Source organism: Cricetulus griseus, chromosome 2 (assembly GCF_003668045.3).
Source record: "Cricetulus griseus strain 17A/GY chromosome 2, alternate assembly CriGri-PICRH-1.0, whole genome shotgun sequence".
Taxonomy (NCBI): Eukaryota; Metazoa; Chordata; class Mammalia; order Rodentia; family Cricetidae; genus Cricetulus; species Cricetulus griseus.
In genome coordinates, this window is record NC_048595.1 from 171,151,767 (window position 1) to 171,172,055 (window position 20,289).

Below are 20,289 nucleotides of genomic sequence, written 5' to 3' on the forward strand. Positions count from 1 at the left end.
GCTCACATTAAAAAAATATAAAAGAAACTCAAATCACCCAATGATGTACCTCCAAGTCCTCAAAAAATAAGAACACAAACCCCAAAGCAGTACAACAAAAAACTAATGAAGTGGCAATGAAGAAAAAAATACAGATCAGTAAAATTAAGAGCTGTTTAAAAATAATAAAAAGATTGACAAATACTTCACTAAACAACTTAAACATACATATAACAACCAATAAGATTGATGCAGCAAGAAAATGTCTCCCAACCAAGACAAGCCTAGAACTAGATGGGCTTACTGTCAACTCTTACCAAACCTTCAAAGAAAAGCCAACATCAGTGCTCCTTAAACTGTTCTATAAAATAGAAAATGAAGGAGCACTACAAAGCTCAGCCTCCAAAGGCAAGGAATACCCTAATAGCAAAAGTGTATAAGGACACAACAGAGAAAGAAAACTATAGACCAATTTCCCCGATGAACATTTATGCAAGAATTCTCAGTGAAATTCTGACAAACCAAATTCAAGAACGCATCAACAAGACCAAGTTGATTTCATGCCAGGGACATAAAGTTGGATCAACAAATGCAAATCAGGACATATAATTCAGCACGTAACAGATTCAAGGACAGAATTACATGACCAACTTGATAGATGCAGAGAAAGCCTTAAACAAGGTCAACATGCCTTCACGGAAAAAGCCCTGAAGAAACTAGAAATGGAAGGAGCATACCTCAATAAATTAAAGGCTATACAAGACAAACCTACGGCCAACATTATGCTAAGTGGGAAAACACTGAGAGTGTTTCCTCTAAAATCTGGAATGAATCCAAGGTACCTACTTTTTCAGCTTGCATTCAATATAGTATTCTAAGTCTTAGAGCAGTAAAGACGATAATGAAGCAAAGGGGATACAAACAGGAAAGAAAGAAAAAAGTTAAGTTACTCTTATTTGCAGACAACATGATCTTGTATTTAAAAGACCATAAAAACTCTGCAAAGAAACCTATACGACTTGGCAAACACTTTCAGCAAAGTGGCAAGATACAAAATCAATATACAAAAATATTAACTTCTATGGATATCAATAATGAACTTTCCATAAAGAAACATGGGAGGGGGGAATCTCATTCACAATAGCTTCATGATCAAAATAAAATACCTGGGAATAAAACACCTAGGAATTAAGCTAACCAAGAACATGGGGGATTTCTAAAATAAAGTGGTTTTTATTTATTTGTGTGTGTGTGTGTGTGTGTGTGTGTGTGTGTGTGTGTGTGTGTGTGTGTGTTTTAAAGATTTATTTATTTATCATGTATACAGTGTGTGCCAGAAGAGGGCACCAGATCACATTACAGATGGTTGTGAGCCACCATATGGTTTCTGGGAACTGAACTCAGAACCTCTGGAAGAACAATCAGTGCTCTTAACCCCTGACCCCATCTCTCCAGCCCCTATTTGTGTGTTTATGGTGTGTGTGTGTGTGTGTGTGTGTGTGTGTGTGTGTGTGTGTGTGTGTGTGTGTCTTGTTTAGAAAGGGTCTTACTATGTAGAACAGGCTGGCCTTAAATTCAGAGATCTGCCTGTTTCTGTCTCCTAAGTGTTGTGATTAAAGGTATGTGCCACTACATATACCTGGCTTAAAATGAAGTTTTTAAAGCAGGGAAAAAAGAAACAAAAGACACTAGACAATAGGAAGACTTTGTGTGCCCATGAACTAGTAGACTTAATGTTGTGAAAATGGCTTTATTATTGAAGATGATCCACAAATCTAGTACAATAGCCACCAAAATCCCAATGGCATTCTTCACAGACTAGCAAAAGAAATCCTAAAATTCATATGGAAACATAAAAAACCCCTAAGACTGGCAAAACAATCATTAGTAGAAAGAGTAATGCTAGAAGTTTAATTCCAAGTATCAAATTATATTGTAGAGCCATATAATAAAATCAGCAAAGTACTGGCACAAAAACAAACATGTAGATCAATAGGATAGACTCAGGTACCTAGAATGAATTTAAATGTCTGTAGCTACCTAATTTACTACAAAGATGTAAAAAAAAAAAAAATCCCTTGGAGAAAACTAAATCCTCTTTAACAAATAATGCTGGGGAAACTGGATTTCTATATATAGCAGAACAAGACAAAAACCCTGCCTCTGGTACTATACAATAATTAATTTGAAATGAGTCAAAGGCCTGAATATTGAGACTGATATAGGAAAACACAGGTAAAACAATTGAAGATAGACAGTGGCACATGCAAGGGTTTTCTAGAAGAATGTCACCAACACAGAAAATAATCACAAAAATTGATAGGGAAAAATGACATGCAATTAAAAAGCTTCCACACAGCAAGGGAAACCAGATCCAGGGTGAAGATACAGACCACAGGATGGGAAAAGCCATTTTCCAACTCCACATCGCAGGGAATATCTAGACTATATAGAGAACTCTAAAAATCAAACACCAAGAAAGCCATTCAATCAATAAGTGGACTGTTGAATAGACACTTCTCAAAAGAGGAACTACAAATTGTTAATAAATACTTGATAAAGTGTTCAACCACCTTAGCCATCAGGAAAATGCAAATTAAAACAGCATTGTAACATCTACCCTAGAAAGAAACTCCACTCCTGCCACCTAAAGACTAGGTTTCTTGAACACCTAAGGTAGAGACCCCCCCCACCCAAGCTCTGACACCACCCTTGTTGCCTGAGGATCATGTGTCTGAGCACATCTTCCTGGTAGGGATCCCCACATCTGCAGCAGCTCTACCCCCACTGCCTTAAGGACCTCAAGTCTTACATGCCCCTCCCATTACCACAGTGACTCCAACCCTAGGAACACCTGCAGAACTGAGTGAGCCTTCCAGAGACTTTTTAGGAACCTGCTGCAGTGAGAACATTCTAACTCCATGGAAGATTAGCTCCTGTGCTCCGAAGAAAGCCATAGCCCTAGCCTCAGGTAACCTGGGATGCTAGTCACACAACCACCACCCTGTGGTTCCAAGACTGAACTCAAAACACCATTCTACTGGTCCATAATGTGACAATTTGGGGTAGTAGCAGAGATCCATATATCTACTCAAAGGTAGGGCGGATATCCATACCAAAAAACACAAAACAAAACAAAACAAAACAATGAAAACAAACAAACAAAAACAAACAAAACACACCTAACTTTAGGTGCCTAGAGCCCACTGCAAAGCACAAATACCAGAAATAAAAAAGACAGTATGTTCCTCCCAAGCCAGTAATCCTATAGTTATATCCCTTTAGAAAGGCAATTTAATGATTCCAAAATATTAATTATAAGTATTTCAAGCCTGACTCAAAGAGGATATGCATAAATGCCAGAATGAAGACCACAGAAACACAGCTGACTGACATAAAGAAAAAAATTCAAGACATGAAAACACAATTTAGTAAAGAGCATTTCTGAAGACCCAGCTGAAATAAAATGTGAGATGAAAAACTAAATAAGCCAAATAAAAAGCTCCATGGAAAGTGGAAAAGAAGGTATTAGTGCTTGAAGACACAGATAGCCAAAATGATCCTGAACAATAAAAACTGAGGTGGTATTACTACCCAGATTTCAAGTTATACTACAGATCTATAGTAATGAAATCAGCATGGTACTGACATAAAAACACTCACCAATCAATGGGATAGACCAAAGACCCAAATTAAGCCTTCACTGCCACAGCCACCTGATTTTTGGCAAAGACCATCCATATACATTGTGGAAAAGACAGTATCTTCAACAAATGATGCTGATGAAACTGGATAGATACATGAAAAAGGATTAAAGTAGACCCTTATCATTCACCCTGCACAAAACTAAACTCCAAATGGTTCAAGGACTTCAACTTCACACTTCATACCCTGAAACTGCTAGTGAACAGAGAAGAAACTGTTTCAAATTATAGCCACAGGAAAGAATTTTCTGACAGGGACGCAGTAGTATAGACATTAAGACCAACAATTGACAAATGAAACCAAAAAGCTGCACAGCAAAGGACACTACCATTCGAGTAAAGAGGCAGTTTACAGAATGGGAAAACTTTTCCAGCTATGTACCTGACAGTGTTGAAACAAAAAACCCAATTAAAACTAGAACTAAATAGAGTTCTCAAAAGAAGGAAAACTAATAGTTGAGAGGCATTTTTTAAAATGTTCAATATCCTTAGCCATCAGGAAAATTCAACCTACTTTTGAGATCCCATCTTACCCACCAGTGAATTCTGAGAGATACAAGAGCAAGTGGTCTGGAAAGATACTCCAACTGGTACAATAGTGGCATGGATGTTAAGGGGATAACCAACTACTGCCTGCTTGAATTTAAGGCCTGCTCCACAAGACAGGACTTGTGGTCGTGGGTATGGGATAAACAGAACTACCAAATTTCCCAGCTATACTACTCTTACATGTGCAAGGTACTCTAAGTAAACATACCAAAGAAATATTTGCACATCCATATTTACTCGTATCTTATTCACAATATTCAGGGAATGGAACCAGCCTAGATACCCATCAACAGATGAATGTATAAAAAAATGTTCAACACACACACACAATGGAGTTTTGTCAGGATATAAAAAAAATGAAATTGTGACGTTTGCAAGAAAATGGATGGAACTGGAATCATTGTTAGGTAAAAATCAACCAAACTCAGAAACTCTTTTTTTTCTTATGTGAAGAAACGAGAGAGAGATGGGAGGAGAGGGGAGAAGAGAGGGAGAGGGAGGTGCAGGGGAGAGGAGCTATGAAGCTAAAAAGGGAACATGAGGGGGTAGAAAACTCTCAATGGAAGTGAAATAGAGGGTGTAGAATATATGGCATGAGAATAGAAGAGGCTACTGGGGGAAGGAAGGGAGCCAGTCAGAGGAGAGGGACAGAAGACAGGGGGGGAGGGAACCAATGTGAACTAAGTATGACACATTGTATATAGAAATGACATAATAAAGCCCATTACTTCTAATGCTCATGTAAAAAAAAGTTCATTATATAAATAAATCTCCCTTTATCCCAATTATCTTCTAGAAGACAAATGCTACATGATGAGTGTATCTACATGTGCAGACTGGCATATTCATATATATGTACATATAACTACTGACTGGTGTCAAGTCATATTTTGTACTTAAAGGCAAAGCATACTATTTTAAAAATTCAATACAGGACAAAGTTAAAGACAAATGGAGTTTTGTTTGCTGTAGAATCAAATGTAAAACTTGACTAGAATGACAACAAAGATGTAACAGTGAAATTGTGGCAACATGAGAACTCGAATAATTCTAAGTAAAAAAAAATTCTCTATTGACCCTCTTAATAAAAGTTAGACAATGTCTTAATCCTAAAGTTTATTCCAAACCCAACTCTAGTGAACACTCTCTCTGAGCTAGTCATATGTTAAATAAATCCATCTTATATCTGCATTTTACTCCTATTCTTAGTTGCATTAAAAAAGACCAAGATGGGATTCTGTGTAGGCCACAGAGTTCTAGAGGCCAGAAGGGCAACCACCATGCCTTCTTTATTTTTTCTACAGGTGAATATTGGGAAGTTCTGAGAGAGTTTTGGTTTAGTTTGACTGCCAATACCTACAATGAGCTCCACAAATTTCATTGTCTCATGATCTTTTACATCTAAGTTTTGTTATTTTTACATTTATATAGAAATACTTTAAAAATTCCGATAACTGATGAGCATTATGGGACATGCCTTTAACCCCTGCTTGGGAGGCAGAAGCTGATGGATCTCTGAGTTCAAGGCTGGCCTAATCCACATAGCAAGTTTCAGGCCAACCAGGGCTACATATACAGACCCTGCCTCAATTTTTTTTTATTAAATCGGACATGTGAGAAGAATCCATGCTATTTCAAACTATGTACAAACTATGCCTAACACTTACAAAGTTCAGTTGGTAGCTCTAAGATAGTCCAGTGTTCATCAATTTTCAACCTATTCTCTGCATAGAGCTTGGACACATGACTCTCTAAGGGGGAATCCCTTCTTGGCCCTCTTAAACAAACAATGACTTCATCCTATAGTTAATTTCAAATTCAAGGATGTGGCCATGGTTTCTCCCACAGCCTCCACCTTACCTCTGAAGCCCCTGGCCGCTGCACGGAGCTGTCAGAAGGCCACAGACACCCTTCCTGGAGGTGGAGGAGAAAAAAAGTGAGGGACAAGAGATAAGAAAATCATTTGTTTCATAGAATAGCAGCAGTATCCCCCCAAAAAAACTTCCAACCCAAGTATTTGAAACAAGAATCACTTTGCCCTTTGGACAATGGCTGACTTGTCCAAAGCATGGAGCAGGAAAGCACTGATATGCTGGCATGCCTCAAATCTAAGAGGAAGGTTGTAACCCAACAGAAAAAAAAAATGGAAAGCTTAGATTCTGGATGTAATGGATTTGAAGTCAAATACTGGTTCATGTAACCATGTGCTTCAAATGGCCATCTAACTGTACTCAGTCAGTGTCTATACTTGGAGAGCCCCTGGGCTAGAAAAGCTGTGAGAGGCCTCCCCAAAAGAATGCACCATCATGGCCCACCAGAACCATGATGCCACCATACCCCTCATTACCATAACCTGAAGTCCATGGCTGCCACAGAGGCATTACCCACATGCAGGTCAGTTCTCAACACCGGTAGAAATTTCCAAAGCCTGGATGACCTTCTGAAGTCTATTGAGTTTATTCTTCAGCTGGAATATTCACACATATAATTTGATAACTAGCAGCTGTCTTCTCAAGAAATGTTTGGCAAGAACCAGCAAGATAACACAGCATTTTCTGTCAAGCTTGAGGATCCGAATCTGGTCCCCAGCACACAAATGGTAGCAAGAGAGAGATGACACCTAGACATTATTCTCTGACCTCCACACATGCACCAGGGCACATAAACAAACCTGCATACATACTATACACACAGAAAAACATACAGAACTGGAAAAAATTGTTTTTTGAAACAGGGTTTCTCTGTGTAACAGCCCTGGCTGTCCTAGAACTCGCTTTGTAGACCAGGCTGGCCTCCAACTCACAGCAATCCACCTGCCTCTGTCTACTGAGTGCTGGGATTAAAACATGTGCCACCACTGTCCGACTCACAAATGAAAATTTTAAAAATGGTTTGGCTAGACTACCAAGGTGACAAGCGAATAACTACATTATTGGGGCAGCCATTCCCCCCACAATAAACTTGTTTACATCACTCCACAGTGACATGCCTTTTGAGTTCAGATCGTTAGCTATTTGTAAAGATCTCCTGGGCCATTAGCATCGTTAGTGTCACAGTAAGATCTGCTGAACAAGGAGACATCTGCACTTTTAGACTTCTGGGAATATGTATATTTGACCTCTGGGGATACCCGATCTTCCCCAAACTGCAAAGTCCACAGTGAAACACCCAGGCCCCCAGGTGCAAGCCCACACTGTGGCCAGCATTATAATAGAAATACTCACTTTGTTGCTAAACACATTGTTTTATACAACCCATTCCTAAGATACTCAACAGGACATCATGGACTCAGTAGCAAAAATATCAGCTGCCCCAGCTGTTCAGAGGAAGTGTAGGCATAAGGGTCTGGACGATAAAATTATGCAATGAACCATTACAGCCTGTGCCTGGCAACGGGTGAAGGACCAAACTTATATCAAATGGCATGACTGATCCCTTCCCAAGTACATCAGAGTTGTAGCATTACCTCTCAAACTCCTGCTTGCTGACCATCTGGTGACTAGTACCAGACTCCAGAAAGCAAGTCTACTGGTATTTCTGAGATTCTCTCACTATCCTGCCATCAGGCACTATCACCACTCTTCTCTCCCACGGCACCATCAAGAACCCAGGAGTGAGGGGATCACATTGTCTCAATGGCAATGATTATTCCTAGTGGCTCCATTTCCCTCAAAATGGAAAGATCGAGCAAAAGTGCTTGCAGGGGCTCCCAGCAGCCTCTCGGACATCCCACTTTCCTTGGCTTGTCACACCTTCCAGGTGCTCCTGGAAATGCTGCACTGGGATTACTTAGTGTAGTCACTCCCTGGGGCCACCACTCTGTGCACCTCCGCAGGTGCCTAGTCACATTCAGATAGAAGGCTGATTCCTCAGAATCTTGTCTAGACTTCTCCTCTGTTCACCCTGCCTTACCCTCTGCAAACAAGTCCCCCTTTATATCTGGAGATATGGCCTGTCTAACACGGAGAACACCATGGTGTCTCCCCATTTAGGCATTCCTGCCTGCACTCATATTAACACATTAGCTATTGATGGTCCCAAGGGATATCATAGAAGTTGTTGGGTGAATTTTTTAAAAAAAATTCAGCAAAAAAGCATCACTGGTTTGTAGGTATCTGTGGACAGTAATGACTTTCTAAAAATATTAAGATGTCAATATTTTATTCATGTATATAGGATGTCTTTCCATTTTGTGTCTTCAAGTTTTTGGCAGTATTTTATGGTTTCTGATGAGTAAGTCTTTAGTCTTTTCATTTAACTTTACTTTGAACTATTTTTAAGTCTATTGTAAATGGAAATGTTACTTTTAAGAAATGCAGCTGATTTCTGAGCAGTGATTTTGTAGCTTGCTACTTTGCTGGCTCTTGTTTATTATAACACTTTTCTCTTTGTTTTGTTAGGCTCCTAAGATCTTGCCACCTGCTAACAGGTAATCTTCCTTCATCCTTTCCCACTGGGAACCTGTGCCAACTAGTACTGTCAGCTTGACACAAGCTAGAGTCTTCTGAGAGGATGGAACCTCAAGTGAGAAACCGTCTCCATAAGATCAGGCTGTAGGCAAGCCTAAAAGGCATTTCACAATTAGTGATTGATGTGAGCAGGTACAGCCCATTGTGGGTGGGGCCAACTCCAGATGCTATGAAAAAGCAGGTTGAGCAAACCATGAGGAAGAAGCCAGAAAACAGCTTCCTCCGGGGCCTCTGCATCATCTCCTGCCTCCAGGTTCCTACCTTGCTTGAGTGCCTGCACTGACTTCCTAATCACGTGTGTTCGTCCCTATCTCTTCATTCTGTTAATGAGGTGAATAATGTTGACTTATTTTTATATTCTGAGCCAGCCATACATTCCAGAAATATATCTCCTTTGGCCATTGTTTATCATTCTTTTGAAATAATGCTGAAATCAAGTTTCTGTCATTTTATTAAAGACTTTTATGTCAATATCCATAAAGGATACTGGGTTGTGGCTTTTCCATCTTCTTTGTCCTTGGTGCTGGGAATCCTGGCCTCTTAAAATGAGTCAAGAGACTTCCCCATCTTAGTTCTTGGGAAAGATTTGAGGAGAAGTATCAACTCATTCTGTAGGCTCCACATTTCAGCCAGCTGAACTTCCATGGTTAGGGAGGTATCTTAAGAGTTTCTTGGGAGAAAAAGGGTTATTTCAGCTTACAGTTCCACATCACAGTCTATCACTGAGGGAAGGGAAGGCACACAGTCAGGGCAGGAGCCCAGAGGCAGCAACTTGATCCGGAGGACATGGAGAAGTGCTTCTTATTGGCTTGCCCATCGTGTCTCACTCAGCCTGCTTTCTTGTACATCCAGCACCACCAGTCAGGGGCGGCACTGCTCACAGCGAGCTGGGCTCCCCCAAATCAATCATTAGTCAAGGAAATGCACCACAGGCTTGCCCGAAGGTCAGTCTGATTGGGGCCATTTTCTCAATTGAGGTACGCTCTTCCCAAATGACTCCAGCATGTGTCAAATTGACATAAAATTAGCCACCACAGAAGTGTATTAGTTACTCTTCTCGGGTAAAGCAAATTATGGGAGGAAAAAGGTATTTTTGTCTCATAGTGTAAGGGGAAGCATCTACCATAGCAGGGCTGCTATGACAACAGGATCAGTCCATGCCTATAGTAGTGGGAGCTGGCTCATACCTAGGAAACTCAGAGAAGGGCCAGAAGCAGGTCTAGGCTACTAACATTCAAGAAAAACCTAGTAATCCACTTCTTCCATCTAGATCTCACCTATTCTGGAACAATGCCACCAGATAGGAACCAAGTACTCAAATACATTAGGCAAATATAATAGGATGTTATTTTACTCATCTGTTCAAACCCCTCACTAGTTAAAGGCATGTTCAGATTTCTGTTTCTTCTCAAGTCACTTTTAGTAAGGTGTTTTTAACCATTTGTCTTTATCTAGATTGTCTAATTTGTTAATATATGGTTATCCATCATCCCTTGCAATCCCCTTCATTTCTATGTATCTTGAATAATGTTTTGAATCAAGAGAAGACAGTCTGTAATTATGACTTGCTGACAAATGTGGGCCAGAGTCTGCTGCTTGTGTCCATGTGGACTGTGATCACCTGTGAGGATGTCCTCATAGCTTGGACTTCCTTGCACCTTTGCTTTCAGCTAAACTCTCCAAGCAGTGAGCCCACTGCTTAGCATACTGGCTTCATCTCCAGACTTCTGTCAGTGACCTGTGTACTCCTGTGGCTTCAAATCATTGTACATCTATTTTTCTATTTTCTCCATGGGGATAATTTCAAAATAGAGGTAGAAGTGGTTTTTCAGATATTCAGCAACATCCTGACTTTCTTTCTACCATCCATATACAAACATACTATCTTTTCCACACTAGGTGGCAGTAACAGCTTAGAAATAAAGTCAGTGCCACTGTGCGGCCACACAGCCACTGGCAGCCACACATCCCCCTTTATTCCTCCCTGGCCATCTTTCATCAGACTCCTAACTCTACTCAATCTAGGGCACATCCCTTAAGAGACAGACAAATCTTCCAGGAAGATCTGCTGGGAAGGAGAGAATAGGAATCCTGTCCATTTGTAGAATAATGCAGTGTATTGAGAAAAGAAGCCCCCAGGTACTTCCCTGAGCAGGGAGAGGCAGGGGTGGCATATGTGTGTGTGTGTGTGTGTCTGTGTCTGTGTGTGTGTCTGTCTGTCTGTCTGTGTCTGTCTGTGTGTATGTGTCTGTGTGAGTGTGTGTGTGTGTGTGTGTGTCTGTGTGTGTGTGTGTGTCTGTGTGTCTGTATGTGTGTCTGTGTTTGTGTGTATGTATGTGTGTAGTGAACATGCTCAAATAAAAGCCAGCCACAACTAAGATAGCTCAGAGGACAGGAAGACTTTGCAGTCTTGGCTGGCACCATCCTGCTACCAGATCAGTCCTTTCTCTGCTCACAAGGAATGCTTTACTCATGGCAGAGAGTTGGCAAGGGTTTAATGTCTAGCCAGAAACCAGCCCTGGAGTGGAAGCTCTCCAGTAAAGGCCACCCAGAATTTCAGAATAATTCAGAAAACTTTGAAACCTTTGCTATAAACATACCAAGGAAAAAATACCATTTGATTAATATGAATGCCTTATAAACTTAAAAGGTTACTAAAATTTGGTTTATTCAATGTTTGGGGCCTGAAGTGGCTCAGTGTGTAAATAGGTTTGCTGTGCAAGTCTGAGGGCCTGAATTCGACCCCTGAAACACACAGTGGAAGGAGAGAACCCATCCTGAGAATTGTCCTCTGACTTCCACGCATGTGCTGTGGCATATGACCCTGCCTATAATAAAAAGTAAAACTTTAAATATTCATAAGTTATTTTTAACATGTTATTTTTACATATTTTTGCACCAATACAAACCATTCTCAAATAGAATTGAAGGATGATCAGATTTACCATCATCTCTTGTTACATAAAAAGATTTTTAATTTTTAAAAGACAGGGTCTTGGTGTAGAACGTGGGATGGTCTAGAATTCACCATGTACACATCAGGGTAGGTTTGGTTTCAGATTTCTTTTTTACTTTTATTTATGAGTCTGTGTGCTGGGGGAGGTGTAGGCCCTGTGCATGCAGGTAAGCAGGTGCCTGAGAAGGGCATCAGATCTCCAGAAGGTAGAGTTACAGGCAGCTTTGAGGCATTCAACATGAGTGCTGGCAACAGAACTCAGGTCCTGGAAGAGCACCAGGTAACCACTGAGCCATCTCTCCAGCATCTCATCATGGGAGTTCTTGAAAGGTTCAGGCATTATGTTGGCCTGCCCCTGCTACCTGGTGGAACAGGCAGGTGCAGAGGACCCCTTTAAAAGACAGATCCCTGCCCATTCACGTTCTCTCTACACTTCTCTCTCTACACCCTCTCTCTACTCCCTACATTCTCCTTTATTCTTTTGCTCTCTCTGCCTCTCTATGGTGACCGGCCATGACGATCAGCCATTAGCTATGTTCTTCTTTTCTCTTAGTCTCCCTACTCTGCTGGGCCTAAAATAATATGTCTCTTAATCTTATGTCTCATCCGCCTCTTGTCTTCTTTACTTCTAATTTAAGCAAAAATTTTAGCATTGGCACCCAACGTGGCCCCACCTTTTTAAACAATAAGTAAAGATGGTATTGAAAGGTTCAGGCATTATGCGGGCCTGTCCCTGTTACCTGGCGGAACAGGCAGTACCCTGGTCAGTCCAGGGTTCCATGGGAACTGAGTCTGCACACAGGTGCAGAGGACCCCTTTAAAACACAGACTCTGCACATTTACACTTCTCTCTCTACACTCTCTACTCTTCTCTCTGCTTCTGCTCTTCTCTTCTCTCTGCCTCTCTATGGTGACCGGCCAGGGCGATCAGCCATTAACCCTGTTCCTCTTCTCAGTGTCTTTACTCTGCCGGGCCTATAATAAATCAATTAATATGTGTAATATGTCTCTTAATCTTATGTCTCATCTGCCTCTCTTCTTCATTTCTAATTTAAACAAAACTTTAACAGTTCTAAGCATGCAGCTAAGGTGCCACTGTCTACATCGCCTCCCAGAAGCAGCATCAGTTTGTTGTGGGTCCTTTCTGATCTTGGTGTAGCTTGGTTTGTGAGTTGGCTAGCATCCATTTCCCCAGTCACATGGCTTTGCACCAACCTGCTACCCTAACTGCTACATCACTCAGTCATCCACAGAATTTCACTCTAAATGGATTTTGGATGCTACCAAAGCTCAAATCTACCCTCAGGAAGTAAATAGAAAAAAAAAAATGAAGACTTGCCATCATGAAAAAGAAAGAGTTTTCCTTGATATGAAAACCAAGGACCTGTAATCCCTGAAGGTAATTCTAAATTATGAGCTGTGGTGGTATTAAGAGGACCATGTGAGTCACGTAACTTTAAAGATGAACTTGGCTATTAAGAATGTCCATAGATGCTGCTTCAGATGGGAATTGGCTGCATTCTCTCCAGATTCTCGTTTCTTCCCACACTTGAAGTGATGGATACATTCTGATTTTGCAATAATCTGTCTTCTAGGGCTTCAGACAGATATATCAATGAGTAAAACCCTTTCAGTGACCACCTGACAGCTGAAGTTCTTCCTGCCAAGGCAGAGACACAGACAGTGTAACTGGCAACAGGAAGCCAGTGTTGAGAGTATCAGGATAAACACCGCCCCGCCCCGACTGTCTGCTCGGCACTTAGAGATGTGGTTTTCTGCATCTTATGAAATAGTGGATAATAGTGACTGGACACTACGGACAAGTCTGTCTGATTTAAGGGTGCAAGGATATCACTGACAAGAAAGCCCGCCCATGACATCATCTTCCATCCCATCAACTCTGCCAGACAATCCTCTGCCACACTTATTTTTAGTCCAGAGTGTCAGAAACAGGACTGTGACGATGGCATCATTTAGCAAAGACCCTACTGAGAATAGTTTTTCCATCATTTTACAAATACTTTTCTAAACACAGTTTTAGTAGGTAGACATTAAAAGATCTAGGCACTCTTTAGTTACTTGGGAAGAAAACAAATGTAATAGCCAGCCCACCAACTCCCTACTCCCTTCCCTGGATCAGAGCATGGTCTGTAGTCTCCAATATCCCTATGGGTATGGAGCCCATCTCAAAGCCTTTGCCTGGAAAGGGATGTTGAAGGCACAAGCAAGGCTGAGAAAGGCACCTGCCACGTTTAGCATGTCCTGGGAGGTACAGCCACCAGTGACTGCTGAGCCCCAGTGTTTTCAGAAGGATCCAGGCTTGTTATCTGCTGCCCAGAACTGCTGTCCTCCAGCCACCTTTACTTCTAAGGCCTCTGCTAGTACTGTAGACAGCTAGGGCTGTAGACAGCTAGGGAACCCACAGTCAAGTCTTTGTTCTCAGTCACAGGCTTTAGCCACAGGAGGGGAAAGGCCCTGTCCCAGGGAGATGACTAAATGGCCTGCCAGGCCAGTCACAGGACATGCCACTCTTTGTTCTCTCTGACACACACTTCACTCCTCAATGGGCACAAGTCGTCTTTACTTTTACAGTGGCATTTTCCCCTGTTTGTTTGCTGTTGTGTTTTATTTTCTGGAAACCAGAACCCTCCTAATTTTATTTTGTTTTCTCCCTGTGCTTTGAGTCCCAAGTGCTAAACAATGTTTTCTTTAAAAATAACTCCCATGCCAGTTGTGGTGACTCACGCCTGAGTCCAATACTTGGGAGGTTGAGGCAGGGGTTGTGAGTTCAAGACCAGGCTGGATTACAGAGTAGATCCTGTAAATAAATGAGAGGTGAGGGCCTGGAGAGTTGACTCAGTAATTCAGAGCACTTGATGCTCTTGCAGAGGAACAGGGTTCAGTTTCCAGCACCCACATGATGGTTCACAACCATCCATGACTCCAGTTCCAAGGAACCTGACACACTCTCTTCTGACCTCCATTGGCACCAGACATGCACAGGCATACATAACATGCAGGCAAATACTCATACACAGAAGTAAAAATAAATCTTTTAAAATACTTTAAACCCTTCCCACCACCTACCAAAAGCTGCAAACCAGTAGGTAACAATGGCATTGAATTGGGGCTGAGGATCCCAAACGAAAAATAGGATTACAACCACAAGTGTACATTGGCCCATCTCCTGGCACTTCTGCTCTGTGGCCCAATATGCTAGAGAAGATGTAAGTTCCAAAATTGGGAGGATATCCCCCAATTCTTAGCAGTCAGGTCAACTTTTGTCAGAGGGGCAAGTGACAGGCACTGGTCATGTTCCAGGTCACATCAATAATTTCTTCAGAGTATAGACAGGCACTCTGGGTCTGAGGAGCCCAAACAACCACAGAGGCCTGTTTTTCTTTCCCAACATCCAGGGGGACAAATGAGATGGCCTTGAGTCTCCCGTGGACTGGTAGACAAATGCTTGTCTTTCCCAAGTGGCTGGTGCAGAGTCTCTGTGGGCAGCCCAGACACCTGGCTCTGCACAACTGATGAGTCCCTGTAGCAGCTGGTAATGAAGAAATGCCTGCCGTGACTCTTCATTAACTTTTAAATTGAAACGTCTGCTTTTACAAGTCAAAAGTGACTCAGTGTCTACTACCTCACGCAATTCACACTGAGGAAAACTCTTTCCCTTTCAGTCCTGCTCAGGGACCAGCCACCTCTGCATGCCCACTGGCCACAAACCCTGGGCTGTCCAGATGGGATCGGCAGGACCCACCTGGCTGGGGTGCTACTGTCAGAAAGGACTTCTCAGACCTCTCCAGTAGGAAAAGCCTAGATCAGTGGTTCCCAACTTGCGGGTCTCTACCCCTTTCGGGGGTTGTATATCAGACATCCTGCATATCAGATATTTACATTACGATTCATAATGGTAGCAAAATTACAGTTATGAAATAGCAATAATAATAATTTTATGGTTGGGGGTCACCACAACATGAGGAACTGTATTAAAAGGTTGCAGTATTAGGGAGGCTAAGAACCACTGGCCTAAGCCTTTCTGGCAAATATCCATTAGAGTTGGGTCTAGAACACCTAGGCCCTTTTATTATTTTTCCATTATTTGGTAATTTAAGATAAAGGAAAGAATTCTAGATGATCTCAAAGCTCTAAGCCATGGAAACAAGGCACTGATAAACAAGTAGAGAGTGCCTCAAGAAAACAAAAGGATTTATGTCACAAATACATCTCCTTCTGCTGGTCATCATATGAGCTTCTACTTTTCCTTTAATGTAGGCCTGAGGTACTCTTTTTTCATTTTTGTTCAGTGACTTTCACTGGTCAGTCCTGGCACACATATTTCAGAGGGATCCCTGGGTGACATGCCTCAGGTACACAGAGCCCTCTCACACTTCAAACCTGCATTTCCTAATCAAAGAATGACGGGGTAGGGGGTTGTTACTGGCAATGTGAGAAAGGATAGCAGCGGAGGTAGGGGCAGAGCAGCATACTCTGCAAAGTTCCTCAAGACTGTACTGGCTAGAGGAAGAACTCGCAGTCAAAGAGCAGCTGGGATACAAGTGTCTTTTCATAGGACTGACCCAATCCCCAAGGCCAGCCAAGCTTTTGAGATCCTGTTCTATGAATGTTCTTGTATGATTTCTACTGCTGGGATAAAAAGCACTCTGACCCAAAGGAAGTAGAGGAAGGAAAGGAGTTATTTGCCTTACGCTTCCAAGACACGAGCTGAGCTGTCACTGAGAGAAGCAAAATAGGGCAGGAGCTCAGGCAGGAGCTCAAGTAGGAGCTCAAAGCTTGGAGAAATGCTGTTGCTCACTCACTCACTCACTCTCACACTCAGTGTTCTCATACAACCCAGGACCACCTTCCTAGGAATGGTACCACCCACCATGGGCTGGGCCCTCCTGCATCAATAATCAAGACAGTACCCCCCACTCCAGGACAAATTTTATCAACTCCTCAGTCCAGGCTTTCCCCTCAGATGACTGACTCTAGGCTGTCAAACTGACTCTAACTAGGGCAAATTACTTCATTCTGGCTTTTTCTTTTGATCAAAGCAAGATGCCCTCTAAAGCTCTCTTTCAAACAGTTTAAGATTAACACAACATCACAACCACACTAAAGACTTCACATGGATCAGTAATAAGCAGACAAAAGACCCCAAACATTAAAAATCACTGAAACACTCAGGCTCAGCACAGGGAGAGGTTCCCCACTGAAAGATTGGCAGGAACCTTCTGCACCTACATGCTGCCAAGTAGCAAAGTGTCTAAGGCACTTGCCCACACTGCTAGGGGAGGTGAGCCTGGGACTTGGGTGCTAGTTAAACAAAAGCACTTCGGAACATAGGAACAGGGCTTGGATAACAGATATGAGACCACTTAACAGAGGTACAGTGGACATACACATTCATCCTCGCTTTTCACTCTGCCCCAAGTTCTACAAATTAACATCCCTTCCAGGGGCAACCTGGCTAGCCAAGGCATGTAAACTAGAGCAAGGTATCCTCTCTTCCACTGCCTGACTTTCCAGCTCCTGCTAGTTCTTTTCGGGAAGATGGTAAACACAGATTAGCATCTTGAGAGGCCAAGGGAGACAACCTGGAAAATCAACTAGAAGCTGTAGAGACTGGGCCAGTCACTTGAAGTAGAGGAGACAATGGGTTCTCATGCCTAGTTCATAAACACAAGGGGATGGCGAGACCTAAGTATTCTCAATAGGATCAAAAGGGTGGTAACTGAACCTTGACCTCAGTTGGGTAGGATGAGAGATGGCTTTTCTTTCCTGGTCACTTTCCTCTCCTGGCTAAGATAGGATCCAGCCAATGGGTGGGATGAACAGAGGCAGGTAGAAATGGCTAGGACAAATGTCTACCATGCAGAGTCTCAGAACAGCTATGTCTCCTATGATATAAGGAAATGTGTCCTTCTCTTTGTGGACACATCAAAGCAGCCAGGGGAACTATGCTTGTGACGCCGCCGGTGGCCTTCCTTATCAACAGTGTGCTTAGGCAGGTGCCACTGAGCACTAAGGGGACAGTTTCTCTGGGGTCCCCTGTGCACTGTGGGGTGATCAGACTATCTCTGAAGCACTGCATCCTTAACTGTACCACCATCCCAGCCTCTATAGAGTATCCCCTAGCTGAGAGTCAAACATAGAAGGGAATGAAGCCATTTCCAGCCCTTGTAAGGGAGCAATACTCCATGGAAGGAGCTAGGGAGGAGTAGAAAGGACAGAAACTCAGGTGTGTGCAGGAGAGAGGGAAGGAAGGTTTGCCTCTTCTTCCTCCACTCTCTCCCTGTTTCTAGAACCATAAGCTATATGCTAATAGTCCTACTCAGGAATTCAAGCACCCTGGGTCTCAGTGTTGAAAAACACCTTGAATTTTATGAAGCATACACTAGAGCCCATTCCTAAAATGGGCAATGTCTACAGTTGGGATTAACAGAGAAAGAATACATAAGCCCTGGGTAGGGATGACACTCAGCTCTGGGTAACTCAGAGAAGAATGTGAAAAAGAGCTACAGAGTAGCTTGGGAGTGAAAGACCACACTGTTCTCATGCCCACTTCATAAACACGTGTGTGTGGAAGGCATGCCTCTCTACAGGCTTCAGCTCTGCAGCTGCACTCAGATCTCCACACACAGCTTTCAAACATCTACTAACAGAACTAACCTCAGCAGATAAAATTCATGAGCCACTGATGGTCTTTGTTGCTACTCAACATGCATCCTGGCAGAACTGCTCAAAGTCACCTTCTCAACTTCTAGAAAGGAAAGTCCTGCCAGTCAGCTTGCCAACACTTCCTGGCCTGTGGCCTGCATGCTTCCATAGAGGCCAGTTCAGGGTAGACCACCACGTAAAGTAGAAGCATCTTCCCAAGTAAAACCACATGAGACCTTTGCCTCTTTACCCTCTCAGGTGGTCTTCCTGTTATGCCTCTTGGCTGGTAAATGCATGACCGTGATACATATGGCTAGGACTTAAGACCTAAGAGCAGTGTTGCATGGCAAAAGAGCACAAGGCTGGTCTACACTGTGGAGACATGGACACTTGGAAGCTGATGATACCCTCAGCCTAGGCAAGTCCAAGAAGATGACGAAGGGAGATGCCTGGGCAAGGGACTAGAAAGACGGGAAAGGCAAATGGGTAAATTTTAGAAGAAGAAACTTAGGGAGTAGAGCTTACACCCAGGACCAAGTGACCCTGGCAATCAGTGCAACCTGAGCGTTGATGCCTATTGCTAATAGCAATATGACAGAATTATACTACATCTGCTAAGGAGTGGCTGGCATCTGTAGCCCTCATTTCAAGGCAAACCAAAGCCCCCACATGGCTCTAAAATGGCTGCTATAACAAGATTTTCCTAGCCTCTTTAAACTCAGGACTTTGGAAGAATTTGTTCTCCCTTTCAAAATCTGAGCTGTCTTTGTACAATGACCCATCATAATGTCAGGGGTGGATGGTGTGGATACCAGGTGACATGCCACAGAAAGCCATTGTGCTATATAAAGAAATCAACCAAGCAGACCCAGAGGAGCTGGTGGGCAAAACTGGGGACTAGTAGAGACCGACAAAGGCAGGAAGTCAAAAGGAAGAGGAACTGCTAGGCCAAATAGTGTCTACCATCACTGCCCCAGCCTGTGAACTTCAGGTGGGAGGTGAACACAGCATTCAGAAGCACATACTTTTCCAGCCTTCTCTTGCTCTGACCTTTTCACACAAGGACCACAAGCCATTGGGCTCTCCCTGATTCCAACTCTGTGGTTCCAATGAAGCAAGACCCTGTACTGTTGAGAGGATCCCCATGCACAGCTGCCACTCCACACTACCCATGACAATGGTTACATCCCAAACCCACAACAACCTCTCCTAAGTCAGACACCCCTCCTTAGGCAGTGGCCAGGCATCTCTGGCCCCAATAAACAACAGTCCACAATAAAGTATGTCTCTCCTGCTACTAAGAAAAGAATGAAAGACAAATACTAGATGCTCCTATATCTTATACTGGCATTAAGAATTTAAACTCACTTGAATGCACTATTTCCAAGTCTCTTGCTAAAAGTCATCAAAATTACAGATTATAAAACAAGCTGACTAGACACACGGGGGATGGCCTAGGCCCTGCCCCAAATGATGTGACAGACTGATGATTCCTCCATAGAAGGCCTCACCTTCCCTGGGGAGCAGAAGGGGGATAGCATGGGGGGTCGGTGAGGGGTATTGGGGTCAGTGGGGGGGCATGGAAGGATGGGAGGGAGAGGGAACTGAGATTAATATGTAAAATAAGATTGTTTCTAATTTAAATAAAAAAGAATTAAAAAAATAAAACAGGCTGAGAACACGCCCAGCATCCCCTAGCCTCCCAAGTTTGGTTATGGGTCAGCTTAGCCATACATCATACTGTTTTACTAAGGGAGGGAAGACATTTGGGGCAAAAAATAGAAACTAAAAGAGCTCAAATGACGGCTTATAGCATCCTACACCTCTAGTTCACTTCATCCCATCTATCTAAAAAGGCACACATTGCTTGCCATTTCACTGTCTCCTTCAGCTGACTCACATCCAAGAACTTCAGACACATTTGGTGATGTATGGGGACATTACAAACCCCTAGACCAACTTCAGG

At 42.7% G+C, this 20,289-nt stretch overlaps 1 protein-coding gene across 2 annotated transcripts in view; it reads right to left on the reverse strand.

Moving 5' to 3' along the window:
* Positions 1 to 20,289, reverse strand: part of Ldlrad4 (low density lipoprotein receptor class A domain containing 4) — a 353,415-nt gene that overhangs the window by 9,261 nt on the left and 323,865 nt on the right. The window contains exon 5 of one of the 2 annotated variants that reach the window (XM_027402672.2): positions 6,093 to 6,146. The exons of the other annotated variant lie outside the window; for it this stretch is intronic. Within the exon in view, the coding sequence (XP_027258473.1) occupies positions 6,093 to 6,146 (54 nt within the window). The remainder of the gene's footprint in view (positions 1 to 6,092; positions 6,147 to 20,289) is intronic. 2 annotated transcript variants of the gene reach the window in all.